This window comes from Anopheles moucheti, chromosome 2 (assembly GCF_943734755.1).
Source record: "Anopheles moucheti chromosome 2, idAnoMoucSN_F20_07, whole genome shotgun sequence".
NCBI classification, from domain to species: Eukaryota; Metazoa; Arthropoda; class Insecta; order Diptera; family Culicidae; genus Anopheles; species Anopheles moucheti.
In genome coordinates, this window is record NC_069140.1 from 19,787,091 (window position 1) to 19,809,065 (window position 21,975).

At 44.5% G+C, this 21,975-nt stretch overlaps 1 protein-coding gene across 4 annotated transcripts in view; it reads left to right on the plus strand.

Moving 5' to 3' along the window:
- The window catches only part of LOC128297848 (peripheral plasma membrane protein CASK), a 217,489-nt gene that overhangs the window by 110,526 nt on the left and 84,988 nt on the right, over nt 1-21,975 (plus strand). Inside the window, exon 2 of one of the 4 annotated variants that reach the window (XM_053033557.1) lies at nt 7,431-8,606. The exons of the other annotated variants lie outside the window; for them this stretch is intronic. Within the exon in view, the coding sequence (XP_052889517.1) occupies nt 8,277-8,606 (330 nt within the window). The 5' untranslated portion in view covers nt 7,431-8,276. The remainder of the gene's footprint in view (nt 1-7,430; nt 8,607-21,975) is intronic. 4 annotated transcript variants of the gene reach the window in all.

Sequence of the window (21,975 nt, forward strand, 5' to 3'; positions counted from 1 at the left end):
TTTGAAACTGTAATCATCTTATCAATGATTAATTTCCTTGAAGTAGCTGAAGGCTTAAGCGTACGTAGTGAAATGGAACAAAAAATAAAACGGAAAGTTCGGCACAGGTGGCCGACTGCTGGGGTGTAGCGGGAGAAGAAGTGCGATTCAGGGGTTTTGCGATATCCTTGAAAGATGTTTGCGTGCTAATTCCCGTTGGTTGCGCGCGTGTGGAGTTTTTTCCCTTCTCACTCCACACCGCGCAGATATATTTCGTAGCGGGAGGGCAATCTCAACATTAGCCTGCCGCTGGGAACCGATTGCCTTAAAGCAGCGTGAGCCTAAACCTTCCACTTGAGACACGCTGCGATCGGAATAACTTTACATTCGGCGCTCGTCACTCGCTTTCCCAGTGATGAAACAAACGCGAAATATTATAATAAAAGGAAAGGCAAAAAAAAAATTGGAGGAAGATCCTTAAATCCTAAATCGGTGTTGCTACTCGTTTGTTGGTTTTTTTTTTCGTTGCAAGCGGGTTTTGTTTTCCGGAAATGTTTTTCCGACCCCGGCCCCCAAACGCCCATTGCCGAGTGCGCTGGTACGTGGAAATTCGCTCATTCGACAGCCAAATGACACACACGCCGAACATGTGCGCGCACATGAGCCCAGACTGCTGGGATGTCTTCATGAATAAACATGAACGCCCACCAGATTTGCTACGGGGTTTTTGGTGAAACAAACACATCTTACTTACGGAATCCAATAATTCATACCGTGCGGCAAAAACGTGGAATTGAACGTCGAAATGTAGAAACGTGTGAACATGATGCTGGCTAATCAGAGAGGCGGGGGAAAAGAAGCAGCAACCGTGTTGCAACATTAGTCAGGTTTTGTGGTAAAATTTGATCAGAGCCTATATCTGCACGCCAAATAAGCAGCAAAACTGAACCAAAGCTGGATGCGAGATTTGTACAGGTGTGATGAAGAATAAGTTTGTTTACGTGTTCTGCATCCTGTGGCTGTACGATTAAATGCAGATGAAGAGTTCCAGTGTGCTGTCGTGTGCTTTCAATCATTCTTACGCAATTCTGCAACGGGTAAATTTGTAAGATGTAACGAGTATTAATTGTCATATTGTTGGGGAGTTTAACAATTTCAGCGTAGAAGATAATCGATTCATGGCATTCGGTGTTTTAATCCTAATGCCAAGAAATGTTATCAAAAGCTGTGTTATAACCCTCCAGGAACTTTGCATTGGTTTAGTGCGCCTAAATGTATGCAATGTTGTTTTTTCGACAAATTGTCTTACAGTGCGTGCTAAAGTTAATTGAACAGAACTCCTCTGTTCTATACAATGCTTTGAAAATTAGTTTAACTAAATGGTGAGATGTTTTTAGGTGAAATATGACACAGTTACCCATATGAATAAAAAATGTTTAATATGAAATTGTTTTAATTTTAGTAAAATTGCGCTTTAATGTTAAGTGATCAGAGTCGAAGATACACAAAACACGAAGAATTAGTTTCCCTGCAGTCACGTACTTGCTAAACCCATTTAATTCTCCATTTTCAAGTCACTAAGCGGGCAAACATCTAAATTCGATTGTCTGCCCGACGTTGATACACTGATCCGGCATAATGCAAAGCTTCAATGCACCTGAAGATTGCTGCAATATGAAGAAGGTGGTTTTATCTTTCGTGACATTCGTGTTGTTCGCACCGAAATAACACACGATCAAAAAGGATTTAAGAAACGCTGACCGCAAACAACGCAGCAACAACAAAAAAACCCGTACTTCTGATTGCACTACAGAGCTTGTGCGCTTGGTGTCGTTCTTTTTGCATTGCATTGCGGTGTGGCAACGTTTTGCTAACAACCAAGTGCACCGAAAGGACGTATCGTACTTGTCGCCCCACAAAACTAACCCGGATTGTATGCGCGAAGCATTCGGATGCATTCAACATATGATACGAATATGTGTGTCTGTGCATCGGGCTGGGGAGTCGTTTCTTGTCACTCCGCACAAAAATAAGTCTCGGCAGCAGCAGCAGCAGCATGTATGAAATATGATAAGCTGATTTTGACAAAAATACTCCCTGAATCATAGATGAGGAATGAATGAGTAGCTTGAGTTTGCTTCCTCCCTAGCGCACTGTCGTGTCGAGTGCTTTCAGTGTGTCCGATAGTGGAGTGGTTTTTGAAGGATTTAGAATTGAAATCCGGAGTGTCCAGTCTTGGAACGTTTTGTTTGTGATTTTTTGTTTTGTTTCACTGTCAAAAAAGGTTGTGTATCATTCAAGTGCTTCAATGGCAGCCACATTTATTGCATCCTTTATGAAGTTGCTAAATTGCAATCAAACAGAAGCGGGCTGTTACTTTCACCAAACACCAAATTAAGCACCTTCTGGTTTTTTGCTCTCATCTCTTGCAATTATTGTGCAATAAATGTTTAGCAAGTTTGCGTTCGGTGTTTAGATAAGATGTGTATGAACAAGTTTGGTCGTTTCATACGTGGTTCTTCCGTAATCAACAATTAACCATCGAGTTTATGAGCCAAGTGTCAAATTTTAATTCGCTTTCAGAAACTTGTTATCGTCTCGGATCGTCTTTAAGAGGCAGAGCATGATCCTACACGCTATTTTCCAAAAGAATGCCTCCCAAAATTCGTGTCCCCTACGGCGGGTGTCTCAAGCGCAGCCGTGTGGACTGGAATCCACCACCAGTTATGACCTTAGTTAGGGCCATCATTGTGTTTATTTGTTCTCATCGCCCGAAGTAGAGGAAAGAATTGGCCCGACAGCAAATGCCGAGGACTTGCTGGTCCACACACACTCACACACACACAGTCACGAGTGAAGGCGGACTAGGCTTGATAAAAATCAAGCGAGCGACAATGCTGTGGCCAGCTGACTCCGTTGGCTAGCTGACAACTTCCTTCACCCAGAAAACCTGGGAAAGAGATGATCCCACAAAGTCTCTCGGTGTGTCAGCCCGTGCCAATGCCCGGGCATCCCGCACCACCACACCAATGAGGTGAAAAAACTTTGTTAATTTCAAGTCTAATAAAGCCATATCGTGTGCGCGGCGTGACAGGGAAAAACTTTCCGGGTAAAAGTATGGCAAAGTTTCCGTGTTGCGGTATGCGACGCGCAGCAAATATGCCTGCCCGACAAATAGCGTGCCGAGTGTCGTCCGCGTACCCGGTCCCATGGCTGGGGATGCCAAGGGGAGAGCTGGATGTTTTTGGGTGTTGTGCCGCGTTTGGAATAATACCATCGTGAGAATAATTAATACTTCCATCAGTGGGTTTTCTTGCACATTTCGCGCCTTCCATCTTGTGTGGACGCACGTTGGGAACGATGAGTATGCCCGTGCCAGGGGTTTTCTGGATCGTTCGGACGCTTGTGTGCCACAGGGGTTCTTCTAGGAGCAGCAAATATTCTTCGCGATATTCGGGTTCGAGTTTGCTGCCATCAAACAACCGCATAAAATTAGGGCTCTGTTTTTTGTTCTCAAAAATAACAGAAAAAGATCTCTGCAGCCGCCGAGTGTGTATGACGGTTTGTTATGGGTTTTATTTGTCCTGCTGCATTTGCCCCCCAGCTGGCGACAATCTTGCCCATCTGACTAGCCCCATAACCATGGGCATGTATAATTATATTGCGAGAGTTATGATGAAAATAAAAATTAAATTTCAATTATACTAATTATAACCCTCCACCCCCGGCACTCCGGGAACGAGGTGGTACTGCGGCACATTGAGAATGCAACCTAGCGCCTCGGTTGGCATTAGCATAGTCATTAAAATGAGCGCCGAGCAGCGCAACTGATTGCGGACAGTGTAAGGAAGTTTACAGATTTGTGCACAGTTGTGACACATGTAGGACCTGTTTCGGCTTCCGTCTGTACAGTGAAGTTTGCCCTTTACTTTGTTGTTTTTTTTTCGCGTGCATCATCGTTTAAGGTATAAGGGAATATGTTTTCCTTTTGAATTTGGTAAAAAATGTCAATTTCAGCACTTGAAAGCAAAAATAACACGCCGACCGTTTGCTTACGCCAACAGATGCTACAATTTCGCTCCCGTTGAACCGGGGAATGCCTGAAGGAAAAGGCTGAAATTTGGTCGAGCAAAAATCGAGCGGTGGCCAAGTAAGCGGGCAACTACTTGAAAAGCTGCTACGGACGGTACATTTGGCAAAGTGCTGCCGGCGAAAAATGGGCTTTGGTGGACCGGAAGGGGCGGAACGCGTGGTGATGCGCATTGTTTATTCAGCACATGTTTTATGACAGGTTTAAAATAAATCATAAAAAATTCATGACCGAAATGAGTGGGAAAAATGGGTAGGAGGTTCCATCATGGAAAGGGGTGTAAAGCGCCCAGCTCAAATAAGAACTCAATTGCGTTGAAGAGCGTTGACGTGCTGCTGTGGCCAATCCCCCCTGAACAGCGGGCACGATGCGAAGTCAAACGTATCACACGCGCCACGTGCCTGTGCGCGAGGTGTGCAACAAAGGGAGAGTAAAATTCCTTCGCAGCGATGCAAGCAACAAAACAAAAAAAATATAAATAAAATAAAATAACACATACCAGAATGAACATTTAAGCTTTTCCTCTTTCCGAACCATTTCCATCGCGATACTTTGCATACACAGCACAGCTCATGTCCGATGGCTTTGTGGGACCAGCGGGTGTACGATACGGGGATTTTTAATGGTCAAATGTGCGATGTGGGCGACTCGTCAAAATTATGTGAAGCGAGATGCAAAAGCATCCACAATAATTGAAACGAAATGAACAAGGGAAATGGCAACAAAAAAAAACGGGGGATGAGGATTCGGAACGATTTTATGGTAGCGTTTGGGCAAATATTTATGCAACCGTTTTTAACCGATTATCCCATTTCCGTGTTTTTTTTTGTTCACTCTGTCTCCCCCAATTCCCGATCCCCCACCCGCACACAGGGAGCACCCCAATGCGGCGAATGTGAGTGATCGAATTTTGAAAGATTAATCACGCGCATCCCTTCCTGTGTGGGGGTATTTGTGTGTGTTTCTACCGTGGCTGTTTACTTTGGCTAATGACGTTTGAATTCGTTCCGATAATCAGATGAACTATTATGACAGCAAACTTTAAATTTGAGTTGGTCATTTTGTTTTTTTTTTTTGCACCCGCTTCCGGCCATTCCGGCACCATTGGGAACCGTTCTGGAATGGCTCGTTAAACAATGGCCGATCGGTCGTAAAAATGGCCGATTGGTACAGTGGCAGGCGGAAATGCGTTTTCGATCGATTGCATTCGAAATAATAGCATCCGTTTTCGGTTTTGACACTCTGCACGGATGGATTATTATGTGGCGGGGTGAGTTCAAGCACACGTCCTGTGTCCTCACCGTTTCTGTGCGTTGCTTTCCACCACCAACCGCACCACCGTTGTAAGTCGGCCGAGCGTCTGCAGGCGAACGATAAGAATGGACGGTGTGCGGTGAGATTTTCCGACGGATTTGCAGTCGCTTCGATTATGTACGCCTCACTTATTGGCGATTGGCGAAGCCAGCAAGATGCACTCGATGAAGTTACGCCGGCGGACAGGACCGCTTTTGCGCATCGGTTTGACACTTGTGACAGTCGTGTTAGAAAACCCCGAACGGAAAAGGCGTTCCACTCGCATGCTTTCTGTTGCCTTCCTGCCTCATCTCGGACCGCAGTGTAACGGGAAGGCACACCGGCACAAGGAAGTGGTCGCTAGAAAAGTGGTACGATAGCAGGAAAATAAATTGAACTTTATGGCTGGTCTCGTCGCTTAACCCTTGCCGTGAGCGTACGCTTTGAGTACACTGTGGGGCAGTGCCGAGAGTCCTTGAAAAATATTCCGCCTCTTCATGAAAGATGCAGCGTCAGTGGAAAAACTGCAATCCAGATAGTGGCTGCCCGGGTTTTGAAGGGGACCGATGGGGTGGGAAAATGGTCGCCGGTTTGCTCCGTTATCTGGCATCATCGGGTCGCACTTAGCCGCCAGTGATCAAAAACAAACCCATTTTATTCTGCCTTTTTTTTTATTCGTTTGATATTTGCCAGCTGCTGGAAGGATATGAGCTTTTTTTTGCGCTTATCGATTAAGGCTGGTCCAGCCGATGGGACGTAATGGTGAATGGTGGTTCTTACGTCAACTTTATTTGCATTGATTCTATTGCTGGTAGGATAAAGAAGGGGCCATTTTAAAAAAGAAAGATTAAATTGGAAAAGTCATAATGATTTTACATATAGAGCAGCGCAAGAGCAAGAGTACTGTCATCATCGTAAAGATCAGTTGTGCTTATACTGCACAAACTTTACGGTGGCAGTTTTGTGTGCTTTTTTGGATTATTAACTTCTTTAAAAAGTATTAACTTCTTTGCAATTGTTGCCTTAACCATCACACAAACCCCACAAAAGCCGTGTAGCATGCAGTAAGCTTCCATACTCTATTGAAGCTGATCCAGAAGCATTTGTTGTTGAAGCAATAAACAACACCAATTAAGAGCAATAACAATCATGCTAAACCAATTGACTGTATCACAATCACCTTGATGGACGTGGACATGGCTGGTGTTGTTTTTCTTCTCATTTAAAATATGACACAATCTTCATTTTATTCCTACCATAAAGTTTTATGGAGTTCTTCCCCACTGGGTGGTTCAAGCGGTATTTACTGGGAGAATGGTTGCTTGAATGGCAAAAGATTATGTTTTACAAAACAAGCAAACTTTGAATATATTTTCTTTCAATTTCATATCACAAAACACACAGGAATCGCGATGTCTTCGTGGTTGTGGTGTGAAATTTTATATCTTGACATTCAGGGGCATCGCTTAAAGCCGTTTAAACGAACTGTTTTCATTAACTAGAACTACGCTATTTACACCTTTGATTTTGACTGTGACCATTTTTGAACCTTCGTTGTTTCGTTGTGAAACCATCGACGGTGGGGGTATCTGATGAAGAACAAAAAAGGAACTTTTCCCATCATAGACTATTTGAAAAAAATCAAAACAAACTTAATAGTTCCAGCAGGGGAGTTTCGCAGGCAAATGGAACCCAAAAATTAAATTACGCACACCAAAAAAAAAGGTATTCAAACGCGGTGGCAAAATGTGCGCATGGAGTAAACTCGTACGCAAAGAAAGGTCAGGCAAAAAAGCGCCAAAGAAAAACAAAAAAACGGAAGCGACAAAAGTCGATAACAATGAAGGCACTGTGCGCTTATCTTTAATTTGTACGAGCTTCTTCGGTTCAGTGAATATTGTGTGTGTCTCGGTGGAAACTGTGGGAAAATCGATCGCAGGCTGTGAAGAAAAACTCTCACCCATCGTGGCATCGTGGTATTATGGGCATCTAGGGTAGGCCCAGTTTGATGTCGTTTCTTTAACCTCAATGTGCGCTCTTCCTTTATTTTGTTTTGCTCCGTGTACAGATATTCTAACAGCAAACTCACAACACCCGAACAAGCAAGAAAACATTGTTAGAGAAAAGTGGTGATTACGAAAAAAAATAAACCAACACGGGTGTGCAACACGACGAGATTGGGGTCGGCAAGCAAAAAAGCGGAAGTGTCGTTGTGAAGCGTGGCCGAACATTGGAGGAAGAAGCGACAGTCGCCAGGCGAACCAGTGGAAAGTGGGGTTTTTGGTGTGTTTTTTTGAGTGTGCGTGCGCGGTGTCCGTGAGTTTGTTAAATTTATGAACAACTTGCTCCTCCGAACGATTGTGCTCAATGAGTTGTGCTGCGCCTGATAATGGTGTCGTGCGTATCGATTAGGTGGCACCGGTGATGGTGTACATCCAGATTGGAGATCCGCTCAGAACGGTACACACCCAGAACCGGACGTAGCTTACGCGTAGAGCAACGCGTACCGACAGCCGTACCGAACGCCGCGCCTTGGTCGTGCTTTCGACAGAAACGACAGAATCCGGTAAAGTCATCGAATCATCTCATACTGAGCCCGGTGTTGTACGTGGATGGTGCGCGTGGAACGAGCGCCACACATTATCGGCCGGCAAGCAGCAGTAGCGAAACGGGCACCTGCACCTTGAGCGGCAGCAAGCAGTAGGCAACAGCGCAGACGACAACAACGGCGTGGTAACGCGAGTGTTTCCGGCGCGGCACTGCAAGATTCAAAATATACTCGAGACAATCATCGCCACCGCCAACGCTGAGGTTGCAATGTTCTGGTAGCCAAGAAAATTTCGCCGTGGATCCGTATTGCGGCGGTGGAATCAACAGTGGTGGCCAATGGCCGATACCGAACTGCGGCGGACCGATGTGTCATCATGGCCCCGGACCGGGACTACCGCCGGGTGCGGGTGCGGGCGGACCGGGCGTGGTGGGACCGGGCGTGGTGGGACCGGGTGCGGCGGGACCGGGCCCCCCCGGACCCGGCATGGGCACGCTAGTGCACGGTCCGTCGCAGCTGTCCCTGCACGGTCCACCACTGCCACCGCCACCGCTCTGTAATCCATGCAGCAATACGAACAGTTTTAACTCAGTGCCATTACCGGGACCGTCACGCTGGGGTCCCCGTACATCCTGCCCTGTACATAGCCCTTTCAGAATACGAGTGCCAAACGGTTCCATCTGCTCCGGACATCAGGTAAATGTTTTGGGGGAATTACTCTACCGGAAAGCCAACGCCGGTGTTGTTGCTCTAGCTTTTGTGTATGAGTGTGTGTTAGTGGATGTAAATTCGAATTCGCTTCACCGACAGTTTTCCCGTACCAAAGGGGTTTGCGGATTTGTGTTTAACGAAGGACGAATTACGAACGCTTGTTTGTTCCGGCGGAAGTAATCGACGAACCGATTGAAGTTGTTGTGGTTGTGGGCAAACGTTGGTGAAGCGTCCATTGAGCACTTAAGCGATTCGGCAGCGATCGTGACGGCTCGATTGGTGCTCTGGACGTAAATCGCTGCTCACAGGGCTTAGGACATTGGTTAGCAGATGCTCGCTCTAATTACGCGAAATGAATTTCAATGAATTTCTCAGAATGGTCCAACCAGGTAGAAAGTGTGCCGCGGCAATGGTCCGGCAGGAGGACTCCGGCGGTATCTCTTAGGCATCTGTTGGAATTTGGTTGCCGTAGGAATGAACCATTCGGAACAAATCGAAACTATTTCCAATGGCGCATTAAAGGGGCCGAAGAAGAATTTACAATGCAAATAGAACAAATTCTTCGCCAGAAAGGGCCTAATTCATTCGTCAGAATTAGTCATTTGCAACGTCCGTCTTTACGCATCATCGTCTTGTTGTCGGTGAACTGCTTTTCATGGGAATAAAAGTTTATTTGCAGTGCGGATTGAAACCCCAGCAGATCAAGGGTTTCCCTGCCCCTTACGAATGAGCGCTCATCCGATGTTGATCCAATCAAGCTTTCCATTTCTTCCCATGGCAAGTGAGCCAATCGGGCAAGTGACCGATGCTTGCATTAGAACTTTGCACGAAAACCCAATGCTTGGGATGGTTGTGAGGATGGAGTGAATTAAAATTCATTACCTTCACCATCACATCCGGTATGGGGGGTGGACTGGTGAGGAACCGATGTAAACGCAGTTGTTGACCGAGTGAAACTTTTCACTCTCGGATCAGTCCATTTCCAATGGTCGATGTACGCCCGGGATAGACTCGTACAACGGGGCCGGTTTTATGCGATCAGAATCTTAAGTGGATGAACTATTACCGGAGCTCGGAGCTAAGCTTAGCAGCTGGACAAGGAAGTGGGACGAGCCTTAGAAGAGTTCGGATAATCAATTCTTCTGCCGGGTGTATCATTTTGCCCAATTTTTAGAAGTACTTTGGTTGACTAGTTCACTTTGTGGATAAATTGAACAAGTTCGATTTTGGACAACTTCATTACAAGCATCACTCGTACTTGTGGTGATGCTCATTGCGCCTTGTAGCATGAGCCATAGATTTTAATTATCTAAAATTCTTCTCTCTCTGTGGAGAGATATCGGTGTATTGGTGTAAGATTGCGACTGACTACCAGGCGGTCTTACCAGCTGCTGTTGATTCGGCTACCCATCATCATCAATAGTTTTTCCAACCTCTGGTATTGTGTGGCTCTGGTCGGGATGGCCAAAAATGAGGGAAACAAGCATAAATTTAATTGAATTTAATTATTCATTTGTTCGATTTCTTGTGGTTCCTTGTACCATGGCATGCAAAACATTGTCATCAAAGCATATGGTGGAATATTTTCCAGTTGAGTAAAACATAAAATAGTTTTTTATTAATTTATATAATGAATAAAAATTTATTATAATATTTATTATAATTTAATAGAATACACAGTTTGCTGGTGTTAATTTTTAGTTAATTCAACACATTAAAATGTTTTTAAAAAATCGCTCATATCTGTAGTTGAAATTCACAAATATCAAAACAAATGACAGGCCCAAAAAGGTTTATTTTACGTTTACATCCGTTCTGCCCTTTTGTAATATTCGTAATACAAACATATTTGCTCTTTTGCGAAACAAGCTCGGTGTGTGTGTGTGTGTGGGGGGGGGAACAAATTCTTTCACCAAAACTGTAAAGAGCCAAATATCGAACCGCAAAACGTCAACATTATTTTAGGGGATTTCGTGGAAGGTTTTCCTACCGCGTTGCATAAATCATGCTGCTAAGGGCGTTGAATTATTGAATGCTGTCGCTGTCGGTGCTTCATTCAAACTTTACCACTCGTACCGGTCAACCGGATTGTCAGACGTCACCACCGATCCCGATCCCCGTGACAGCCTTTCCGTGCCCTTTTCTTCACGGTAGCCTCCGCATACCTGTCCGCACTGTTTCCAAAATGGCACTCGGGCAGGGTTTAAAACCTTCTTCTTGTGTTGCGCATCGAGATAGTAGCAGATGTTTCATTCTCAGTTTCACTCGTGTACACCCGTCCCGTAACCTTCGTATCGTCCCACGTATTGCTTTTTTGCGTTCCTTCCTTCCCTCCGGGTGAGAAATTAGTGCAGATTTCAAGGCGACGTGTACGTACGGTTGCACCGGGAAAATGGAACGTCCCTAGGTGTCGTGCCAACGAATTTGTAAAGCCAGTGTCATTTATCCCAGCAAATCAAGGATTTGCCCTCGGTTGCTCTAATTGAGTGAGCTGTTAAACGGGCGATTTAATGAATGAACGGTTTGTGGTAGCTTGGGGGTGGCAATGGTTATGTAGTGGGTGTGGTTGGCGATCATTAATTATTTCATCGGATCCGAAGATTTGCAACCCTCTCGCTTGGTTGGTGCCTGGAGCACAATCGGTGAGTTGGCCAGAAAGTTGGTTGGGCGGCAGAAAGCAGAACGGAAAGAAGACAGGTTAAATTGTTATTTTAATTGATATTCGAGTTAAAAGCGGTTTCAACCCTAACCGTAAGCCGAGAGTCGCGCGTTTAGTGGCAAATGGGTAAAACTCAGTGAGCATAACTTGTTTGAAAGCACTTTGTCGAATAACAACACAAAAAAAACTAAAATGATGTGCTTCTTCAATCATTGCGAAAGCACCGTACGAAGCATTAATTATCTACAAATGATGATAGATCTCCGGTGTGATTGTTAAATGTGCTGGAAGAATTTCTGTATGCAAATTGCATAATGGTCATCCCAGAGCTTTGATTTGTGCCTTTTTTTTCATACTCAGATGCAATTGAGCATAATTAATGTTGAGGTTTTTTTTCCTCCAACCAAATGTTATTTCCCGTAAGTTATGACGCTTTTCGAAGGCGGGCAAATAAAGCCTTCGCAAGAATGTTTTGGGTGAGTGGCACAAAATACTCTTGGTCAGTTGTGCACTGTTTCTAGTCATAGAGGGAATTCAGTTTCCATCACTGTTGGGGTGGATTATACCACGATTTACGCGTCAAGAGAATGTACATTCATTGTTGGTGTTACTGTCAACAAGCGGGCCAGATAATTTACGTTCGTATCAGCACATAATTGTGCCGCACCAGTGCATAAAATGACTGGTGGTGTAAAGTGAGGTTTTCAGCTGTGAAAATTATTGTAATGTTTTGGTTTTTAATCAGATGGGTTTCATCTTCTCAGTGGTGGTAAACTCCATTGTTACAATGGGCCGTGTAAATTGACCATTCCGAACGGGGCTCGGACATGTTATGCAATTATTCATTTGCATACACTTATGGTATTGCATTGGAGTATGCAAAACAAGGCTCACCCGGAATTTCGTCACGCATTCGGGATTCGTTAACCAGCGGGCACTGATTGATCAGATACGTTTCAAAATGGAAAGGAATCTCGTAGAGCGCGTAGGGTGGGGACATTTCCCCAGTCGAAAGTTTTCTGTAACTGACGGTATAGCCAATTGCCAATTATTAGCATTCCAGCGCCTGAGTTTTGGCCATCGTAATCCATTGATAAAGTAATGAGTTTTTTTTTATTTTGCCTGTTCCATTCACTCCCAATTCGGGCTCAGCTTTCCTCCCCAAGGACACGGATCGTCGGAGGTATTTTGGTTTCGATATTAGCCCCGGTGCTGGCCCGCCGTAGAAATTGATGGAAAACTTTTCCAATTTACTCCGTTCGTGTTCCCTGGCCAGTTAGATGGCGTATCTAAGTGTTGAATGGACGAGTTTGTTGTTCTTTTTTCCCAAATCCTTTGCCGCCACCTCATCTCCACTGCCCGGTAGCAAATCGGAGCGGTGGACAACCAATGGGTTGGAAGTTTGTAAATGCTGCGAACAGATTTATCATGCTGTCGACAGGCACCGTCTGTCGTTGGGCTTACGGTCGATTTGCGCCACTCGCGACAGGACGAATTGGGCGCTCCATCACTCTTGTATGTCCCGAGACTGGCGGAAAGGGCAATGTGCCATCGCCGATGACAACCGATGGTTTCGTTTGAATGTTTCGTGTTTTGACTTTGCCAGTGCCCGCGGCCGGTGGTAATGTTTGCGAGCAAGTAGAGTAAAATAAATCTAAACTATAATCCAACTTTAACACCAAGCAGCGTCAGTGCTTTTGTACGTATGAGAGGATACTACGGCGGGCTAGCATTTCCGTGTGAAAGTTTTTCATTCGAGCCGCATAGCCCACGAGGCCATTTAAATCCATTTTTCGACGTTTACACTTCCCGCCAGATATGTCCCCGTGGTGCGCAGGAAATCAGCTCCTGCTGGGACAAACTTTCATTGAAAACCACCCGCCTTCTATGTCACTGTAATAATAATAGATGCCGATGCAGATAGATAGTTAGCCGCGCAGAGCTGACCGTTTTCCAGCCAGCCAGCTAGCGTCGTTGTCGACTTCCGGAAGCCGGTGACAGCTGGGAGCGATTGGCCGTAAATCTTCCTTCGAGGGGAATAAATTTGAGCGATTTGATTTATGATACTGGTGAAGTAAACCCCAGACAGCTACTCATAATGCGGAAAGTGGCGTTGCGGGTATCCGGGTTACCTCGTCCTCCGCCATGAGTACACAATCATCGATGTGTACGTTAACGAGGGCTAGAGGTTGGTTGCTGGCGCCGAAATGGACCGAGTGCTGCTGATGACAGCATCACGCTTTGCATCATTGCCCCGTGGGTGGAAGTTCCCTGGAGGGTAGTTAAGTTTTCTTTTTTCTCACTCCTAACCATCTTTTACACTTTTTTCCCCAGCTAGAGATGATTAAATTTTGATGATCCAAAGTCAATCGATGCATCGGTGGTGGTGCGCGCACACCGGTGGTCCCGACTGTGTTCGTGTGCAATGAATGGGAAAGCAATTGGGCGAATTTGGCCACGTCAAGGGGGTTGAACTATGAGTGAAGTTTAAATGGCCCTCGTAAAGGTCATAAATATTGTTACCGGTGGAAAGTTTGGTACTTAACACTTTTCATTGAATCGCGCGAAAAGGAGTAGAATATGTAAGTTCTCTCGTTTTTTTTTTGTTGTTTGTCTATTTTTAAACTTTTGTAATAGAGCACACGTGCAAATGGTCTGCGTTTGTGCTGTGTTTTAGTGAAAAAACCTTTTTTCCAGAAAGCTTAAACGGGAACGCCTCGATGAGTGGCTTACAAACACCACCCCGGTCGGTTTCGATGGCAAAAATTCCGCTCGAGTTCGTTTGTGTGTAATATGCACTCAATCTGTGCACGGCATCCGCCGTAGTGCAAATGATATGAAAAGCATTTAAGCAACCCTGTAGGGCTTAGTGTGTACCAATGCGCCGTTTGTCGAATGTCCCTGGCTGGCTACCCTCACCACCGGGGTTCGTTCGAGGATGGTGCGCTTTCGCAACGACCTGTTGATAAGACGATAACTTGCGACGGTTAACGAAGTGATTGTTGTTGATGTTATGCCCGGTCTGCGCCATGAAGCTGAAATGGAAAGGGTGCCGTTCGCTTGGGCAGTTCCTTTCATCCGTTTCGGGGGCTCGCCCCCCCGGGGAACGTTTTACTGTCCGTGTAGACGTACATTTTTCGAACTATAGCCGCCAGGGCGGATGTAAACAAGGTCCTTATTGGGACTACAGGGCCTTTGCCTGGTAGCGTACGCTAGTTGTAATAGTTGATCGCTCCGGGCTGTACCGACGGGCTGTACCCCGAGAGTGCCAATTAAAGATGATAATAGAGCAGCAGAATTTACGGCGGAATGACCCGCACTAATGATGCCGACCAGCAGATAGCTGTTTGTATCTCGGGCCATCCATTCGTGCGCTTGGCATAATGGCGACCAGGAACAGTCGCAGCTACACCGTGCTGTGAGGGTTTGCCCTATTATTGGGTCATTTTGCTTACGCCTTTTGTGCGGTGTAGATACACGGAGGCGCCGCCATAGGGCCATAGCCGTAGCGGAAAGGATTCGATGGTTCAAACAGATTTCGTGCATCGCAATCATATCGTCGTGCACCACGCGGTGAAATTTTCGCCACATCGGCACACAGCACAAAAGGGGTCCTTCGCGGACGTGCACAGTTATTTGAAGCCATTGCATATGAAGCCATTGCAGCATGGAGGCATTGTGATTGGGGTTTATTATTGGAATTCTTCCGACACATTGAAGTAGATTTATGAGGGCGCAACGAATAAAGGTGATTCATAGTCGATATATTCGCAAAAATCTTTCATTACTTCAAAGGTGACAGTGTAGAAGGGGCACTGTTTTGTGAATGTGGAAATAATGCTGTTGGAATTTTGAGAATCATGTTCTCTGCGTACTAAAAGCCACCAGTGATGCGTACATTGCTATGCGTTCAGTTTATTATGCGCTTCTGGAGCAAGAATTTCATATCCCAATCCCAGGAAAAGACACGCTCGAGACTTTCTGTTGGCATATGTATAGTTTTTAATTAACCTGAGACGCTGCAGACGACCAATCATCCCCTATTGGAAAGAAATGGCAGTGTGAGAAGCCACCTGAAGCATGCAAGTGAACAGTAATCAAAATTCTGAAGCCCACACTGAACACAGGGTGTTTTTCCATCGACTCATAGCTTGTGAGCGACAAAGGAATTTGTAACGACTTAAACCGTAGCATTCTTATCCCTGGCCTTTGCGTGCTGGGTGGGTTATATAGATGGTCTTACACAATCCATGCATTTAATCAATCTTGGTAGAGAGTACTGCTCAATTAATAGAGTTTTAATTCCAACGCAAATTCCCAGAGATATCACCAGAGGAATGGTGCAACAGATTGCGTTCAATATATTTACGTTTAATTTCAGAAATACCTCAGATCCTCTGACAGCAAATGAATATTACATTTGCTGCAAATCTTTCGCTAAGGCTTCCTACCGAGCACATTTACTTAATTCGTTTGATCATCGTTTGAGTTCAGCTGAGCTTTGCCGTTCCTTGTTAACCGCATCGTTTCATGTAACAAACTTTCCAATAAACATTGCCTAGCGTGGTAAGCACATAGTGCACATAATTGTCAGCTTCTATGTCTTCCTTACCCGCGCCGAAGAAACTACTTGACATTGCGCTTTCCGTGATTTAGTTAGTGGTGTGGCATCCGAAAGCGAACGGCTCAATCGTCGTCTGCCTCCAATTTGCGCACAATTGGCAGCGGAATGTCTTCGCGCCGTTCGCTGGAATTCTTTCACAGTTTGTTCGGCTAGGACGTCACCCACTGCTAATTTCACCCCCGAGCCAGTGGGGTGGGTGGGACGAATATTATTTCATTTCTAGAAACGCTTTTCTCATCACGGAACGCGCTTCGACAGCAGAATTCCAAAGTGGTGCGACTTGTCGTGAATAGCAAACCGTAACTTCATTATCAATATAGTCAGCATAATTTTCCAGCGCCGGAAATGTTATCAACGTAAGCCGGCTGGAATCGGTCTGCGAGTGTTTCATGTGCTTTCGGCTCTTGTAAAAACACTGAAATATATTCTTTTGGTAGACTTTTGTTTTTGCTTAACACCTATGTTAAGGTAATTGCGAAGCTCTTTCTGAACATGTTCAATACGGGCATTGAAGTATTGTTTACTTATCAAATGTAAGAGTGGAAAAGTTGTTGTAAATGTATTCATTTTCAATGGAATACTTGGAACTTTGAATTAATTTAGTGAATTGAAAGTGGTTTACTAAGAAGCTTTAGGAGATCTCAGCGAAGTACTATTTTTCCAAATTCATTTGTTTTGATTCTTTTTTGCTATTTGATCATCAACATAACAGAGTTTTTGTTTCTTTCATCAACACCACTGTATCTAATTTTCGTTAAACTCTGACTAAATCCGCACTTTAAATTCGTTTTTAAAAAGCTCTCTTCCGAAAGCTTGAATGTCCGCAACAAATAGCGACAGCTAAATGGTCCGAAAAGTTTCGTGCGGGGAGCTGAACCGACCAGCATGGGGGGGGCACGTGCAGATGACACCGAATCTCGTGAAGAGATAAAAATAATTAGTCTCTTTTTCGACCCTCTATACCCGCAGTCGGACAAATTAGACTGCTCCGCTGCGATAAAAGCGGGAAGCTGAAGATTGGCAAATAAATCTGAAAGTTTCCAGTGTCTGTCTGAATTTTGTTTCCGTGTCTTTTTCACCTCTCTCTCTCTCCCTCTCTCTGTCCCCAATCCACACAGTTGCCGACCCATTTCTTATTTTTATTGCCCCCTTCCGTCCGTGCTAATAGTCGATCATGGTGTACGGTACGGTTTTTACGCCGAGGTGCTGCAGTGCACTCGGCACGAAGCGGTTTCCGTCTTAATCATTTTACACCCACCCGAAGATCCCGAAGGTTGTTTCTGCGCGGCAAAGAAACGATGAAATATGCTGCAGTGCTGTTCCCTTTTGACCCGGAAGCGGATGGAGAGTGGCTGAGGGGGGGGGGGAGCTAAGCGAAACCATACGGCGCCCGTACTGGGCGGCTTTTCATGCGCTTTTCGCGCCCCGTCGCGGTGCAGACTGTGTGTCTTGCCGGTGTCATTGTTTTTTGCCGTTAGGTGTAGAAATTAAAGTTTCATTAAATTTCCTGCTCATTACGAACCGCGGTGGCGTCAGTTTCCGCTTTTCATTTCTCACATGCCACGCCGGCACACGGTGACTGGCGTTCTGGTTTGTGTGCTGCTTTTTGCTGGCCCGTCGTGGGTCGGATTTTCTCATTTTGATTTGGTGGCTGGGATTGGATGGTGGTTTTTTTTTTCGCTTCTTCACTCACCCGGCTTCTTAATCGGCTTATCGTGCAGAGCGAGTAAATTGTTTCTCTCCACGCTATGATACAAGATTTTGGAGACTCCGCGGGTGAACAAAGAGCTTGCAATTCGACACAACTTTGTACTTGCCGTTTGATGTACAAAAATTTAAAATGTGTGTATTATATTCGTGCATGTTTTTCACTTAGCTTCCAATAGAAATGTAATTTACAGTGCAGTTAGTTGCAACATATTTTACCTATATTTTACCTATTCACTTATTAGGTGCTACAACCATTTCGCTGTGATAATCTGCTGCAGTCCTCTAAACTGCTTATGATTGTGCCTGCTAATCAATCATCGCGACCTTTCTGGATGATGAAAACTGGTAGTTTTCGAAGAAATTTTTCTGGACTAACAGGAAAATTAGTGGTTAAACATTGCATACCTTTAGGCGGTTTTTGGAGCAAAATTGCTGTACAAGGTGCTACGACTTCCGTGGATGCTCTCTACACTTTCAATATGTAGACTACCTAAAAGAACTTTACGGCCTGTGCCATTTTCATTATATGACTAACCCAAAAGAATGTGGCGAGCCTAATCCGCTGTACGACAGCAAATTGGACGTACAGCTCATAGTGCTCGTCACTGTAGCGATTCCTCTGTTGTCCTTCCACACATAAGGGGTCAGTTTTAGACAAAGTCCATGTCTCAGAGACGTATGAGAGTAATGGTACTATATATGTTGTATATATTCCCAGCTTCCTTTGTCACGACAGGTGTTCTGAGTAGAGAAAGATCGGTAAATATTTTATTATGTACTGCGAAATATCATGCATACAAATAAATTAAAAACTTTTGTTCGATTTAAACTTGTGCAAGTTTATTGCAGGTGTATTTCTGAATAAAAAGAAGCTATCGATTTCAAACCAGCCCATTCAAACAAGTTTCCCCTTATATTTGGCTTTCATTATTACATTGTTCGTTTTTGTGTTCATACATTTGATTATCTCATATTATCTAACGTTGTCGGTAGGGCGGAAAATTAATTAAATCTCCTATCATTTTTTTTCCCGCCCGCTGAACAGAATAGCTTTTGCCCTTCGGCGCTTTCGGACATGTAAAGCACAAGTTTTTCGATATGGAAAAGGCGGGAATTGTTTTTTTCTTGTTTTTGTTGCCAATCAGCGAACGCTGACCCTTGTAGCCAATACTATTTAAATGCACAGATTGGAACCGATACTAAAACGAGATCCTTTGTATGCACATGTTTCCCCCGTGTTCCTTTATGTGTACGGCCATATGATATGGGCAGTGCGGAAAAACGACAAATACGGTATCCGATGAACAGCTTCCGTTGACTTCGGTTCGTTTCGAGCTAATTTCCGCTCGCTACCGAAGGGCCCCGTATCAGCACGGTCGTTCTCGTGACACTGGCATTTGTGCGCACAAACTTCATCGATTCGAATTGACCAGTTTGACATCATGTTTTTTTTTGCTTTGCTTTTACTTCATTACCCAAATGACAAAGGTAGCAAACGGGCGAGAGCCTACCGGCCACGTTTGCTATCACACACGTGTTGGGCGCAGCGTTAAAAAGCGTTAAAAAGCGCACCGTCCCTTAGGGCCATTGCCGGAGAAGGACCCGATGTGGTCGGTATGTGCGCGCATGTTGCCACACCGGAGCGAAGAGGTACATCATTTAGCGGCGATGTGTCGATAAAAACCGAAGCGAAAAAAGGTCGGAAAAACCTTGTCACACGGGGTCATGTCATAAATATGAATGACGACGGGCACCGTTTGAATGGCTGGTGGCTTCTTCTTGGTTTTTTTTGGCGACTGTGCAGGTCCTGTCATGTTGTCCATGTCCGTCTTCCGGCAAGCTTCCTTTCAGCAGGCATCCGCACTTATGTCCATCCCTTTCATTGTCACCGGTATACGTTTACGGATACCGTCGGTTCGATGCTGTTTTACGTGCTGTTGCTGAAACACTTTCGGTTTGTTTCCAGCGTTAAAATTTGGCCTCTGGTTTTTTTTTTGTTCAATGGGAAAATATGTGCCAGAAAAGCTCTCGCTCTCTCTCTCTCCATGAAATATCACGATTATATCATTCTGCCGTAAGGTAGTGAGTGATAGGAAAAGGCAAAGACACCGACCGAACGCTATGGAATGCAGTCACACAAAAAAAAGACAACATAATACGCATTTTGTCGAAAGTGAATTACAAAAAAGAAATTCGGTGCGCGAGAATGTAAGGTTACACAAGCCAACGAACCACCCACTCGCCACCCACAAAAGCTTGGCATGTAATGATGGCTTACCATCATAACAACAAAGTGAATGTGTGTGGGTATTTTTTTTTTTGATTCGACAACAACAAAAATCATCTGCGAACATAATAATGTCATCACTGAGCTGGAAACTGTCCTGATATGATTGATGTTACAAAAGGCTATCGAGCGATTCCTTTCGCGTGACGCGCTCCACTGAGTACGGACGGGGTTTGGGGTTTGGGTGTAAACATCAACAACCGGAAAAGGGTGACATTCATTATTAAAAAATACACTCAAACTGGCATATCCAAAAAAAAAAACCGCGCGGTGCATATTCGAAATTGTTTTCGTTGGAAATAGAATGATACAGCAAATAGATATGCTTTTGTGTGGGTTTTTATTTTGAGGTTAGGTTTTTAGGTGCATCAGATTGGTTGTTATCTTTTCATTTTTGTACCTGTAAACATCACCTAAATCAAATATTTCACGAATATATAGCTTCAACCGAGTTGATGGGGTTGTAACCTTTACGAAGAATAATGTTAATGGATTTTTGTTTTGTTTTCAGTTGTGTTTGATGAAGTTTCTCCGAAATTTTGAAATTAAAATTTTTTTGCTGTACCAATCAAATGAAACAAAACAATAAAACAACAATTTTATATTTTTCTCCACAAAAGAAAGTTCATTTTGTTCGCTTTCAAAAAGCATCAATCGTGTGCGCCTGCTTCTATTTAATAAACATTTGACCTAGCGGGCTGAAGCAAGAAAAACAATTTATCAAACACTGCACACACACACACCAGACACTAGGAGCTGTGCAAACTGTGCGGCGTCTTTGATATGTTTTGTCCCGAGGGCATTCTGCTACTCCACCAACACGGAGCAGCATCCCGGGCACAAAGCCCGATGCACAGCCGAAGATGTACTCGCAAAAAGGTATCGGGTTTAACCGGTGGAAATCAATATCCGGTACGGGGGTTTTTGTTTTCCATTGGCATAATTTGCAGTGCCTGAGGATCATCTGCCACCGTTCGGATCCGCCCAGGGGGGCGGTACCACGGCGATACATTATTTCCGTTCCGTTGAAGGTAATATTTTGCCGTAGCAGGTTTGCTCGGCTCGGTAGACCGCTTTTTAGGTAGAGCTCGGTGAACATCAACTCTTGCGCAAGGCGTGAAGATGAAGAGACACCGGCCTGTATGACCAGACTTGCCGAATAGTCCCCCTGGGAGGGTGCACATCTAAATGTGCATCTAAATCATGCTTGCTTAATGGAAGCCGTAAGCATTCGTAACCCTTCGAGTGAAGTAGGAACATTTATGTTTGGTAAAGTGATTGGAGTTCTCTTCTGGCCGGGTTTGCGGATTTCTGTTTGCCCGTAAGTAAGGTGGGTGTTAGAACAAAAAGTGAATGAAAAGACAAAAAAAACACACCACACCTCACCGAAGGGTTAATGCATTTTCCAAACTTCTATCCCGAATTACGTACACCTCGTTGCGACATGGATGGAAGTTTACGAGCAATAGGTAAAAAAAGGGCTCTGATGGAAACCTCTTCTATGAACGCAATCGGTTACGAAGGTCTGTATTGACAAGGAACGCCATTTTGGACCACAAACACTTTTTGGTTTATCCCAAATACCATATTACTATTGCGTGCTAACACACGTTACGACCTCCGATAATTTGTAAGTGTTCAATATTTTTTAAATTAAATTGGTGAATCATTTAACAGTATTCGAGTTTTACCAGTTTGAAAAATGATGAAGCATTGCGTGACATAAAAAAAAACAAACCTACACTTAATTAGCATTTTGCAAAACTTGATCTCTCCTTCACTATCAGTCAATTTTTCATCATCAATTTTCGGCCACAGTTTGTTTCTGATGGTTTGCGTGATCTGACGGGCACATAGATAAGAAAATGATTAATTGTTCCAAAGGCAGGCAGACACAGTTCCTCCCTGCACTGTAAACATCGCCATCGGCCAATCTGGCAACAAATGGTGCCATCCAGTTACCGCCCACATTAAACTAATTGACCTGTCGTCTTAAGATTCGTAAGATTTGAGTGAGATAGTGCTTTGTACGATTAGTGAAAAGTAACAGCAAATTGAACGACGCGTTTAGTCG